Source organism: Lytechinus pictus, chromosome 7 (genome assembly GCF_037042905.1).
Source record: "Lytechinus pictus isolate F3 Inbred chromosome 7, Lp3.0, whole genome shotgun sequence".
Taxonomy (NCBI): domain Eukaryota; kingdom Metazoa; phylum Echinodermata; class Echinoidea; order Temnopleuroida; family Toxopneustidae; genus Lytechinus; species Lytechinus pictus.
In genome coordinates this window covers 13325967-13340273 of record NC_087251.1, presented here as the reverse complement: position 1 = coordinate 13340273, position 14307 = coordinate 13325967, and the positions used below count along the sequence as shown (strand labels likewise).

At 34.0% G+C, this 14307-nt stretch overlaps 1 protein-coding gene across 1 annotated transcript; it reads left to right on the top strand.

Annotated features, from left to right (window-relative positions):
* Positions 1-4279: 4279 nt before the first annotated feature.
* LOC129265492 (sodium/calcium exchanger 1-like) lies at positions 4280-13892 on the top strand. Its single transcript, XM_054903481.2, has 3 exons — positions 4280-4950; positions 6787-7053; positions 7658-13892. The coding sequence occupies exons 1-3, from the start codon at positions 4893-4895 to the stop codon at positions 8035-8037; spliced, it is 705 nt and encodes a 234-aa protein (XP_054759456.2). The 5' UTR covers positions 4280-4892; the 3' UTR covers positions 8038-13892.
* The last annotated feature ends 415 nt before the right edge of the window (positions 13893-14307 follow it).

Sequence of the window (14307 nt, the reverse complement as noted above, 5' to 3'; positions counted from 1 at the left end):
TGGTTTTTTTTTTATCTGGTAGAGCCACGTGAGGGTCACAGAATTTTGAAATTTTGACTAGAAAATTATGCTAATTTGTGCAAAATTTATTCATTAATCACACAAAATGCTTTTTCTCCTTCATTTGTTGATCAATTTTAATTTTGTTTGCTTTATATGATAGCTCTAGGTGGGTATACAAACATTTCAACACAGAATTTCAAAACTCTTTAGATATGCTAATTTATGCATATTTTTCAAAATTCACAAAATCAATTTGTTGACTTGTTTTGATTTTTTTGTTCCATCTGAGAGCTACATGGGGTTCACCAAGGTTCTACCCAGAATTTAGACATTTTGACCAGAAATCTATTTATGCTAATTTATACGAAATTTATTTATAAATCACAAAAAATACTTCTATGTCATTTCTTCATCAATTTCTATTCTATTTCCTCAATTGTCACCAATTGTCACCAATATAATTCACTTCAGTGTCAACTGGGCTGAAATTAACAATTTGTGTTCATTTTTGTTGTGAGATGCCGGATGAGCTCCACATCATTGATGTGCTTGTTTGAATTAGTCAGTTATGATTGAATTATAGTTTAAGTATAAAAAGGCAGTGTGTAAATCAATACATTATAGAAATTTTACTTTTCACTAAAGATGTACAGAAATATTCAACTATTCATCAAGTACTCTAGGAATTCTTCTAAAAGATGTCTTTTATTTTAAGAAACAACTGATTGATCCTTGTTTAACCAATGAATCATATAAAAAATAGAAAAAATGTACTATTTGTCTTGTATTTGGGAAAGAAGCTAATGTTCATTGATATGCAGTCAAGGAAAAAATCTGAATGCCTCCTTCAGTAGTTTTTTAAATATTATTTCAGCGCAGTCTATTTTCTGTAATTATTTATCATGAGCCAATGGGCAGAGTAAATATAACCTACTAACAGACAAGCTCTGGAAGGAATAATAGTTATTTATGGCTCCCGTAATGAAAGATGCATGATAAATGTATCATTTTGCATAGCGGGGAGGAAACACGCTGCTGACGGCATTGGTGATAAAGTGGTAACTTGAGGCGGGTTTTATTTCTGTAAATCTTTCTAATGAGAATGCATTGCTCTTTTTGCAAGTTAAAAAAAAAGATGTCTAAGTGTCAAAATTTGCTAAGATTCTTGGTAACAGTGAATAATGCATTCATAATACCAAATATTAATCACTGTGCTTGTTTTTACCCCATTGGATATGAATTCCTTAAGAGTTTTCTAATTTTATTGTAAATTTCAATCCTAGACAATCTATAAATCTCCTTTTTTTGTCCTTTTAGATAATGAACATATATGTCATGTTATGAAATTTAACCAAACGAAAAAGCGAGTCATGAAAATTGCTCATGTGTCAGTACATGTAGATTTGAAAGTGACTTTTTATTGTATTATGTGTAGTTGAATTAAATCATCTAATTCATTTAGTAATGACAGGGCAGCAATAAAAAGTATACTTTATGCATATCCAGTGGAAAGTTGAGTATAGCGTTCATTCCATCTATAAATAATTTCTGAACTACCTACATCTGTATTATGTTCTGAAACAGAGTTTCGTTAGTGTCAAGGGAAATAATTATACCAATTTTAGGCATCTAGATGGTGTAGATTCATCCTCAAGGAATCATTAACTACATCTAATAATAGCTCAATTTATATAGCGCTTTTTGCCTGAGAATACAAAGCGCTTGTTATTATTACCCGGCTTTAGCTTGAGCTACCATCACCGGCGCTCAGTGCATGCAAGGAATTAATCCTGCTGGGTACCCATTCACCTCACCTGGGTCAAGTGCAGCACAGAGCGGATAAATTACTTGCTGAAGGAAAACTAGGATGTGAACCTACGACCCTCTGAAAGACGACAGTCAGAACCACTAGACCATGATGCGCCTACTTTTATTAAGCATATTTGTTGATGGATGCATTGGAAGGATTTTATTTTTTTCTATTACTTTCAATAATCTTTGAAACTCTTGATTTTGAATTTTGTCGATGAGCTTGCAATATAGTACTGGAAGTTTCTATTTATATATTCTTACTCAAACCAATCAATGTCTAAAGGGAACGGGGTCATTAGATGATGAAAAAATATTAAATGGGGTAATATTTCAATAATGTGTTCCAAAAGATGTTGAGTCAGCAAAAATACACAGTTCAAACAAAAAATGAAATAACAGGTCTTTGAAGAATTTAGTTAAAGAGAGGGACACTATTGAGAATGACTGATTTAAGAGTCTATTCAGCTTGAAGGCATCTTCTGTTAGCTTGATCGATAATTATAACACCACTTTAGACCAGAACTTGGATTAAACTGGGCTTCAGAGTACAGACATCTATTATGTTTTGCCAATTTGCAACTGTGGCATGTTCAGAGTTAATCTGCAGATAATATATTACAGAAGTGAAGTAAAATGCACTTAGAAAAGAATAAAACTGCTGAATCTATTGTTAAAATCTTGCCATCACTGCTTCAAGATTGAAGGAAAGCATAGGGGACTGTAGATAATTAGACTCTAAGGGGTTATTTCTAAGAACCAAAGGATTTGATGGCCTTTGATGCTTCGAGTAGCCCATATATTGGGCATCACTATCTTCATCTTGATAACTATGATGTATGTGGAGTGCTACTTGGTGTTGATGGTATGACCTGTCTTATCTATCAAGTAACCTCTTCTTTCCATCATCCAAATAAGGCTTTGCGAAATAGCTCTGATTTCTCTTCTCTCTTCTCAGTCGGCCCATTTAGGATGTAATCAGTTAATGGGTGCAACTAACAACCTGTGTTCTGCAATACACGATGAACTGTCTTATTATTCGTCAGATGTTTGGAGTAGCAGAGTTGCAACCATAGAATCAGACAGTTTCCCAAAATATTCTTTAGAATAATTAAATAGACTGTATAAAGAATTTTGTGCTTTAAAACCATACAATTCAAAGGTGATAAAATGTACGAATTGATGTCTTTTTAGCTAAAATTATACTTTGTCGACTCAAATCAATTAATTGTAACATCATGATGTCAACTGTCACTGTTTCCTAGTATACAATGCTGATACAACAATTAAAAAGTAGCAAGTGAAAGAAATTAATATCTGTTGAAATAATAAGTACTGAATCTATGTGTATCAGGGAAACAATTGCACACGGGGGGGGGGGGGGGGGGGGGATTTTGCCCCAATGTGTTAAAAAGAGCCCTGGAAAAGTAATAAAAGAGCCCCATGGAAAATTCCCATTTACTGCAATGTTGAAGCTTATCCAATGTTGCAGATTTAAGCAGTAGGCTGCGGAAAGTAGCCCCTGAAAGTAAGAATATAATTCTTTTGTTAGATATGTATGTTCACAAAAGTTGTATAGTAATATACAGCTCATCAGATAGTTGTATGTTTTGTAAGTTATATCAATATGTATACTAAAATTATCAATGAGAAGGTTATTGCTCAAAAATATTGATTGTTATTGTCCTATTATATTGAAGATTTTCACATCGAACAAACAAGCATGGTTGCCATTGACATTCTTCCAGTTTTGCTTCACTCAAGCACTCTTAGTCCATATTGAATTTACACTGTAAAAGCTTTGGTGTTATGCCTGGGTTACACTGGAACCGAATCAGCTGCGAATCTATCCGAAAACATATATTCTGTTCTCCCTCCGCGAATGCGAGAAAATTCGGGAGAGAATTAGGAACATTCGCTCTGAATCTATCCAAATACACGATTTCAGGTAGATTCAGGAATATTCTGTTCTCCCTCTGCGAATGGGAGAAAATTTGGGAGGGATTCGGAAACATTCGCGGAGGTTATTCGGCTCATTATGAAAATGCTCTAACCAGCCGAATACCCTCCAAAATACTCAAGAATGTGTCCACAACAAATTCCATTCAGGCCACATTCGGGATGTATTCAGATTACATTTGGTTGGATAAGGGGAGGCTTGCAGAGTATTCTTGGCAGATTCGGACCTATTCGTATTATTTGGGGAGTAACGGTCTGATCTTGGCGCATGTTTCCGATTCAGGTCAATGTTCAGGTCGTCATTCAGCTGTAATCGGAGCAATCAGGCCACATTTGCTTGATTCTGGCCATCTTTGGCTTGATTCTTGCAACTATTTGGGTGGCATTCGGCTTTATTCAGGATGGCCGAATTTGATGCAGGTAAATTTTTGGTGATTCTGCACTGAATTGGGACCTTTTCGGGACCCATCTGTCTCTATTCCGGGAATTCCTCAAGTCAGAGACAAATGGGTTCTGAATCCATCCAAATCAGGCTGTCTTATGGCAGAATCGATCCGTATTTATTCAGGAAAATTCGGTTTTGATGTAACCCTGGCTTTAATAAGAACACCAGTCAGTGTTCTGAGTGAGAGGTCCTCATGTATTAAAATATGCTAGTAGTTTTATGATAACACCAAATAGTATTAGATAAATAAGTAGAATGTGTTAGAACACCAATAGGTGTAACTAACACCCCAAATTCAAGACTGGTGTAAAATGGTTGGTGTGAACCTGTGTAAACACCAGTGGTGCAGTATTATCATCACTGTTTTTGGAGTGTAGTGTGTCATTGTGAAACCTTGCAGAGAAGCCTCTTTTACGACTTGGCATGATACCAGCTTTTTATGAGGTACTTGTTACGTTCACACAATTATTCCATATTTTTGGAAGTTTGTAATTATAGCTTGATTTTAATCTACGCTTGTCTGTTGGTTTCACCTTGGCGCTCCACCTTTAAGTATTCATAGATCATTATTTGAATACACACATTGTGCTAGGCTTAACTTAATTGGAAATGTCTCATTTTGATTGCTTTTCAGAACACTGTTGACAAACTCATTAAGAAAACCAATGTCTCATTAATGGTGGGGACATCTTCATGGAGGGAGCAGTTTGCCGAGGCCCTCACTGTAAGCGCAGGTATGTACAACTATACTTGGATGGTCACTACGGAGTGGACATCAGCAAAATAATTAGTTATGAATCTCATTTTAGCATTAAAGTAACATGTTTTTAATGTACTTTTTTATGATACACAATTTTTTTCAAAGAGTTATATGCTTCTGTATATAATATCAGTTAAGAACACATATTATAACATGTAAGAGGGATGTTCATGAAAATGTAAATGTGTAAATGTATGCGTTGAGAGAGAGAGAGGGGGGAAAGAAATTACTTCAATGACAAAATGCAATCTTGATTAACAGGAGAATATCCCCTTTCCTGCCACTCATCTACATTTCCAGAAAAATGTGTTTGTTGTGATCCAGTCAAATTATGAGCAGGCTTCCTGTGTACATTTCATAAAACCAGTCGTCAGAACATAATTGAGTTCACAGATTTGTAACATTGGATTTATCATATTCAATCTTATTATTTTAGTGACTGCAGCAGCAGAATTGTCTGACAATATCATAGATATTGGATATTGTGATGAAAGAAGATGATAAATAATTCACTCATGAAAAATGGATTGATTATGGAGATTACAATAGTACTGTAAAGGATACTGTCATGGTGTATGATGTTAGCTTCAAAGCTGCTAGCAATTATTACATTTCTGAAGGATAACACGGAGGTTATATTTCTAATAGTGCGTCCCCATATAAAAGGGAAATCATAAATGAAGCCAATTTGTCTCAAAAATGTAGGCCTAATGATTATCAGGAATATTATATATTTTTACAAAAATTCAATTTATCTTTCTTTTGACACTTCTCCATGTTGCTAGACACTATTACAAATGGGGATGATAAGAATATTTTATGCAGAATAGTAATTTAAAGGCTGAATGTGGGGGGGGGGGGGGTGGGCCTGGAATGTTCAGAACAATGGGGAGTTTTTGTTATTTTGGACTAAAACAATGTTTAGAAGATTTTGTATCCCCTTTGTTTTGTGAAGGTTTTATGAAAAAGGGGGAAGCAAAGCAGGCAATGATTATTCTCATTTGTACTGTAAGATGAAGTCTGAAGTAATTTCCAAAATCATTGGCCCATATTCCCAAAGGTGGTTTTGAATGCCTGGTGTGAAACCAGTCTCTACAGGTTTGGTATATATAGCTGTATTTAGACCATATAATGAGAAAGCATCCATTAATGAACTTTTGTCACATTGCACTAAAATCACACTTGTTAATAATGTTACAGCTTTAATGAGCCCACTGTTTTATGTAAATTAATTCACATCAATAGTGGGCTTACTGTATGATATCTGTATGAACCATGGTTTCATACCACTGATTCATAACAGTCTTTGTGAATTCAGACCATAAAGATCTTGATTTAACCTTAACATGACTATAACGTTGCCAGTCACCACCACATTATACTCATAAATCTGACAGAACTTCATTATCTATAGACTGAATTAGTCAAAACTGGGCACTTATTGGACAAATATAGTAGTCTTACACCATTAGATAAACCACCTTACTAACTTTAATGATGGTTTTTCCTCATTAAATTTAGACAATGTTGCAGCAAATATATAAATATTAACAGTTGTTAACATACTAGTTAAATCTTCATATATTTGCTAGGTGGGAATGTACATATACAGAGTATATTCAAGCCAATATGAAAATACAGGTGAATGTATCTAGGTCAAATATCTTTGGACCACAGAATTTGTTTGACGTTTGATATGGAAGGTCAAATTAAGGCAGACTATAGGCACTTCAATTTCTGAAATAAGAATTCAAAATTGGTTAGTAATTCTTTGTGTTACTGCTTTTCTTACACGCCCATATCCTGTCAGGCGATGATGACGCAAATGGGGAAGAAAAGCTGCCATCCTGTGGAGACTATGTCATGCACTTCTTGACCATCTTCTGGAAGATCCTCTTTGCGTTTGTACCACCCACTGACTACCTGGGTGGTTGGGCTTGCTTTACATCCGCCATCTTGGTCATCGCTGGGTTAACGGCTATCATCACTGACCTTGCCTCACACTTTGGTTGCACCATCAACCTCAAAGATACTGTCACTGCCATCTCTTTTGTAGCCCTTGGTACCAGTGTTCCAGGTAAGAGCTTAAATGTCTTAACATATGATCTGTTCCCACTGCCAAACTGACCAATTTGATCAAGCCCAATCTAAATATGAGGGCCAGGTTGGAAGGATTTAGCATGGTAATTAGCTTGGGTCAGTCTACATTGATCTTGGTCATTGACAATGCTCAGGCTTCTTGCACAAATATTCTTGACATGATCAACATTATGAAGGTAACTAGGGAAGCATGTCATGAAACAAAAAGTTAGTGATTTTCACCAACTTATTTTATAAGCTACCAGATTTCTTACATCTGATTGGCTCAGAGCATATTTGTCAGTGAAATCACAATTTGTTTCATGAAACACTCCCCGTACTGACTCCAATTATGGTAGATTTACCTCCAGTTACCTTTCCCATCTAAACTTATTGCATTCAAAATTATTTGTCATTACAAAATATGTGTGTTTGCTTGGCATAATTCATAGAATGTAAATGGCTTTAAAAAAGGAAGCAATGCCTGGATTTTTTCATTAGTATTGTTATTTTAAGTAGAATTAGTAGTTGTTGGTTTGTTGATTGAGAATTCAAGTGTTTATGAAGAAACTTCATACCAAGTTCTGTCCTCTTTTTTGCAGACACATTTGCCAGCAAAACAGCAGCTGTTGGTGACAAGTATGCAGATGCCAGCGTAGGCAATGTTACTGGAAGCAACGCAGTAAATGTATTCTTAGGTATCGGTGTAGCATGGACTATTGCCGCTGTTTACCACGCCGTCCATAACCAGCAATTTAAGGTGGACCCAGGTAGTCTGGGTTTCTCTGTGACTGTGTTCAGCGTGTTTGCGCTCTTTGCCATCTGCTCTCTCATGATACGGCGGAAGCTGCCGATGATTCGCGGTGAGTTGGGAGGTCCTGCAAAATCAAAACTGATATCTTCAATGTGCTTTGTCTCCCTTTGGTTTCTCTACTTGATTCTCTGCAGTCTGGAAGCCTACGGATTCATCGAGGGCTTCTGAGAAGCTGCTCTACGCTGTCTTCTTGTTCTATTCAGGTTACTGTTTTTGTTCTTCATCCTTCTGCAACCATCGGCTGTGGAGTATTCTCTGAACATGCCTCATATGCAGGAAGCTGTCATGTTGCACTCCAGCTACGAGTGCCGGATTTCTGCAACTGGAGCCATATTTATGCAGGAGTTGCTTTGTAAAGATGCCATCTCTGTAACATCATGGAGCTTCTTTCAAGAGAGGGACAAGCTGCTGTCCATCTTTGATGGCTTGCTATGAGCGCTTGGGAATTCTTCAAGATAGCTTTTCTCAACAACCATCATTGGAAGCAAGTATGCACCTTGTGGAATACAGTTACACCGCAAATGGCAGATAGAAAACACGTTGCACCAAGTGTCGAGTTTTATCAGGCACATTCTGTCATTCAGAAGACATTTAGGAGGGAGGCTCTAAAACAAACAAAATGATTGTTAAAGTGAAAACTCAGAAATGAGAGAGTGCAGTGTATTCAGGAGAAGGTTTCTATTATTTTTATTCCATGTTTTTGTATGTTCAGTTTATTGAATAACTTTTTTTTTAGTTTTTGAAATGAGGGGTGAGAACAGAGTAGAAAATGCATCATATTGGGGTTTTGGGTGTATTATATATACTTACAGTTGCTTTCAAAACAATTGCATTCAAGCATTTTATGATGTTTATTTGAGATTAAAGGTTTGGATTAAATTTCAAAGTAAAATTTAAGTATTTGGCAATATTCTCCTTTTATTCCTGTGACCATGCATTCTTTTTCTTGTGGCCTGGTGAAACAACACTTCTATTATTATAAATTTGCTGAAATAATGCAATCTTACATCCCTCTGCCTCTCATCTCAATTGCTCTCCATCTAACATTAATATATTTCTTTCATAAGATATATCTTAATATCTTTGTTGGATGATCCCATATGTAGTGATTATCTAAAAATTGAATTTCCCTGCAGAGGATTGATATTAAACCTTCCATCGTATAAAAATTCATTTTTTCAAGAAGAGTGGAAAAGTATGACTGTAAAAATATGACTTACATCCTAAGAATTTCAATTTTAATATTCACTTAATTATTCAAATCTTGCCATTTATTTCATCTTTTTATTTTTCAGTGATTTACATTTTTTATCCCAGGTTTATTGGTTTTTCATGTTTTTGTGTAACAAATCACAGATAATTAATACTACAATTCAAAACATGAGGAGCCACAAAGTCAAATCATCCTTCACGACACATCTTGGCACTAGTCAAATAAACACATCCGTAACAAGGTGCACCGCGATATCCGAGCCCCAATATTGACACCTCAGAATAGCTCCTTCACATGCACTACTGCCATGGAAGTACAAGTGGTAGCAGCATGACTTTTAAACATTGCTCCTTCACCGTGTATCAGTTGAATAAGACCGACTTGACTTGCCTACACAGGTCTGTTAGGAAGCTGTTTGCTCAGTCTATGGTTACAATCTAGCATATAAGAAGGAACATGGATGAACCCAAAGTGCAGTCAGTATTGCTAATTTCATTTCTCCCTCCTCCTTTGAAAAGTTAACCCATTGTCTATTTGGCATGGGTGATCACTGTATTAAACAAAAAGGTATCCGTTGATATGGTAGTCCACAGATTAAATGATTTGGCATACATTTAAATGGATTTTAGTATGCAAAGAATACAAGAAAAAGAAATCAGAAATAATGATGATTTTATTGAATTTGATATTTTATCTTTCACAAGGGTATACTGACATCTTTGGCATGATAAGATGAACAACAGTGCTAACTAAATCATTATCATTCAATTACACAGCAATTTACACATACAATCAGGTAAACATGTTCCTTCATCCAATATATTGAGAGAAAAAGAGCATGCTGTATTTCTAACTGAAATAGACTTCAGGTTTGTAGCCTGTGTCTTGTTTAAGGGACACGCAAGATTCATTTAGTACCTATACTTTATTAAGTATTTGGTATTAGAACCAAGCGACATGGTATGGTGTGATAGACCAAATCTGTTATTCATATTCATATGGTTAAAAGGGATGGAAATGGTCACATGTGAATTCATTATAGTCTTACCTCCAAAATAAATAGTAGGTGATTAGGTTTTAATAATACACCTTTCATGCGTTTCAACCTCCTGCTGCACAGTGCTAAAGTAGTGAAATAGAACTATGTATATGAATGTACATGTATGAGTAAGAGAATTTGATATATCTAGATCCTATGAACTTTACTAGCCATTATAGCAATTATTTTGAAGTGCAATTTCAAATAGTTTTTTTTATTTAACAGTAGTGTTTGCAAAACATTTCTAGTTATTAAATTTTTATTCATATTCAGGGTTTTTGTTATAAAAAATTTACTTCCTTTGTTCTAATACAAATACCATGATGTACAATCACTCATCAGAAATAACACATTAATTCTGATATTCAATCTGAGAGAGATAAAGATATGACTTTACAGTCTATTTATAGACTCCTTATCAACTATTTATGAATGAAATGTTTTATATTCTCTAAGTAATGCTGGTAGAAGGGCAAAGGAAAGGTTATATTAAAGGTGATCTTTAACAGAGTGTTTGTTGAACCTGAATGCAAACTATTATTTATTATGTAACTTATACATTGTCAATACTGCTGTTATATTTCCATAATGGACTGTATTTATTACGGATTCTCTTTTTCTATCTTGCATGTGTATTTAAAGTTGATGATATATTACATTAAAGGCAATTTTGTTATTCGTTCTGTTCCGAGATAAGCTTCTCGTTTTCTTTGAAATGAAGCAAAATGTGTGTTGATTGTACTCCGGTTCATGTTTGTGTATATGTATTTTTCCTGTACATAGGTATACTACCAAGGATATTTGAGTGTAAATAGGCACAAAGTTTGAGAAAAGTCTGGAGGAAGATATAAAACAGGGGGCATAGCTAATACAGTGATCACATTTTCAAGTACTATTTTGGACAATATAGCTTAAAAGCACAAAATTGAGGTTTTTATGAGATTATGGTGTTTTTTAAATTTCTTTTTTTGCATGAAATAGAGAAAATCAGAAAATATGAAAATCATACAAAGCGCTTGCAAATGGATGCATTCCAGTAAATCAAATAAAGATAAGTGATTAATGAGTTGTTTCATTAATTATTTGCGTGGATTTGTGGTACAGCTTTCATACAAATGCATTTTTTTTCTAAATGCATGGAACTGTTCTCATTTATTATTATTGGAAAATATACAAGTTATACAATTTTCATCTGATTTTTATGAGTACATGAAGTGTTAATGAAATATATCTTGCACTGAATGGATTGTTTGAATATAATCATCAAGTTTGTATGAGATTGAGTTTTTAAAAATGCTTTAAAGAGATCGCTACATAACCCACGTGTCATATATAATTTGTAGTCATGGATAGATAGAGGTAAATCAATACCAATTTATACATCTTTTGGGTACTGCAAATATGTGCTGTGTGTTGAATAATTTAAATCTTGTAGGCCAAGTTTGGTGTCTTTTTGGTATGATAGGAGAAAAAAATATACAAACTGGTTTGTATCATACACTGTCAGTGGTAATTCATGTACAGAAGTACTATTTTTAATATTCCTGTACAAATATATTCTTTTCTCTCCTATGGTTCAAGACGGCTGACTCTGTAGTCATTGTCAATCTCTTCCATTTCATTATTTCTGCGAAAGTAAAAGAAAGCTTGATTTTGTTGCTTGCAGCAAATATTTCAATTTTTATACACATGTTTACCTCATTTAAATGTATAATGTAAAAAACAGATGACCATCACCATATGCAGAAGTCCATTCATTCATGCCCCAGATATTTGATATGATAATTTGTGGTGAAAATGAAAATGGGGTTACTAGCTGTTATAGTCATGTGAAACTTTGATGTTTTCAAACACCCATTGATAGTCGTCAAACTGTTCAGAGTAAATCACCATGACAACACTATAAGAAACAGATATCCTTCAATCGTCTCATTTAGGGTAAAATGACAGTATTCTTTTCATTTATAAATTCCGAAATGGTGCAACTATTTGACTGACACAGGAACAAATGTGTAATGATATGAAAATCTGATCATTTCTCATGTAGTCATCAATGGATCAGGCAGAAATATTACAAGTAAATTTTCTGTGAAAAACTGTTTAAAAAAGTTGATAATGCATTCACCTGTGAAGTGTAAATGGTGTACTTTGCCTTTTTGATAATCACATCCTTTGCTAATTGTTTGCCTGCCCATAAACCTGACCATACTTGGCATATCAAGGTCTATTTAGTTCAAATCTTATCACACACACACATTTATTACTCAAATAAATACACTCTGCACATTTTGAATATTTATTCTTATGGTGCAGTCGCTGTTTGTCTTCTTTAATACATTCTAACATATTTGATTTATTACACAGAAATTCATACACAATTTTAAAGTAGAGTGAGTAAAGGATATAGTATATATCACATTCTGAATTCTAATAAGTGATAAGTAAAAACAACCAGGGTACTTGTATAAAAAGCTTGTTGAACAATTCTCTTTGACAGTAACATATCTTACTATCGAAGCTACATTTATGTAGAAGAAGAAGAAGGTCTTCTTTTTATGGTACAGTATATCATTTGATGTACAGAGTGTTTTTAAAAAACGTAATCTATGAAGAGAAATTTGAATCTCTGAGGAAAATAGCCAACGAAAATTCATTTTGTACTATGAAATGCACAGAGTATAAATGTTTTATGCAATACACACAAAAACTGCACATTCAATAACAACGTATTAGTATATCTCTCTGTATTCCCTGGATAAGACATTGTCATGATAATCAAGATATTTTATTGTGTAATATACATATTTATCCCAAAATATGGGAATTGTAGGCATTTTTAGAAATGCATCAGCAAAAAAAATAATAACTAACGAATTGGCTCTGAAGCCTTGTTGAAAGTCAACATATATTTAACTCTATATATTTGGATGTTTTTACATGGTAGCTGAAGTGGACATTAATTAGCAAGAAGTGTATGATATGTAGGGTCGGAAAGTGATATATGATCAGTTTAGGGATATATCTACTCAACATTTATTCTATTTAATATTTGAAGATTTTGAGGTGGTTTGAGGGGATCGAAAAACAACCGTACACACTTTAGTAGGAGGATGTGTAAAACATGAAATGCAATATTATATAATTGATTGAAATAAAGTTTTACAAGTTTAATACGATAATGGTAGTATATGATATTTTACTCTGTCATGATAATAAAGGATCACAGAACTAGCCTTGTTTTCAAGCAAAATGTGTTCTTAGACGTAGTAGCTTTACATTGTTGAAATTTGTAAATAAATAATACCGAAAGAAGAAAGGAAAAAATAGTAATCATTCAAATGTACATGTTAATGATTCAGGCTTATTATTTGGCTTGTAGTGTAGATTCTTCTTTCTAAAAATATATCTTTTTCTATCTTCACCCATCTATATCAGTACAGCGTATGATGAAATTCTGATTAACTGGTTTAAGATGATGAAACAGGAATGCAACGAAGACTAAGCACAACGCGCATCTAATAGCATAAACTGCACTGTATAGGATATACAAGGTCTAGTAAATAGTAACTTAACTTCAAAGCCCTACAGGTATTACATTGTAATACATAATGTAGAGTCTGCTTGTGTGCTTTTTTTTCCTTCAAGTTTTCAGGTGTTTTGACGTGATTTTAAATTATTCACTATCATTTTTTGCTTTGTGTGAAAACTTATTTCCCTTCAATCTTTTTTTTTCCACTGTTGACAATAAAAATATAAGTGGAAATAGATCAAGCTCTTTGTTTGTTTGTATTTTTGTTCTTGTCTATGAAGTTTTTAAGTAATATCATTTTAAGTAATATCATGAAATATTCTTTTCTGAAACACCATTGATATACAACTAAAATTCCAAACAAAAACTGACCAGGGATTATTTCATGAAGCAGTTTTAAAGTTTCACACAACTGATAACATGTTCTTGCTTCTAATGATATACCAAAGATATTTCCTATTTGAACATAATGGGAGTGAATTTCCCTTATGAAACCCCTAATCAAACTTTGATGAACAATAAACTTTGCATCCAGATGCTTAAAAACAACAATTTTAATCTACAGAGATCGGATTTCATAACCCTTTGGCTATCCTTTTTTCCCGTAGGCTTTGTATAGGAACACAAAGTTGTAGAAGAAACTGTGAACTGATGTAT

Coding starts and splice junctions, on each gene's coding strand:
- LOC129265492 (XM_054903481.2), top strand. CDS start 4,893: ATGGTGGGGACATCTTCATGGAGGGAGCAGTTTGCCGAGGCCCTCACT. Junction 4,951..6,786: donor GGCCCTCACTGTAAGCGCAG/GTATGTACAACT, acceptor ATATCCTGTCAG/GCGATGATGACGCAAATGGG. Junction 7,054..7,657: donor CCTTGGTACCAGTGTTCCAG/GTAAGAGCTTAA, acceptor TCTTTTTTGCAG/ACACATTTGCCAGCAAAACA.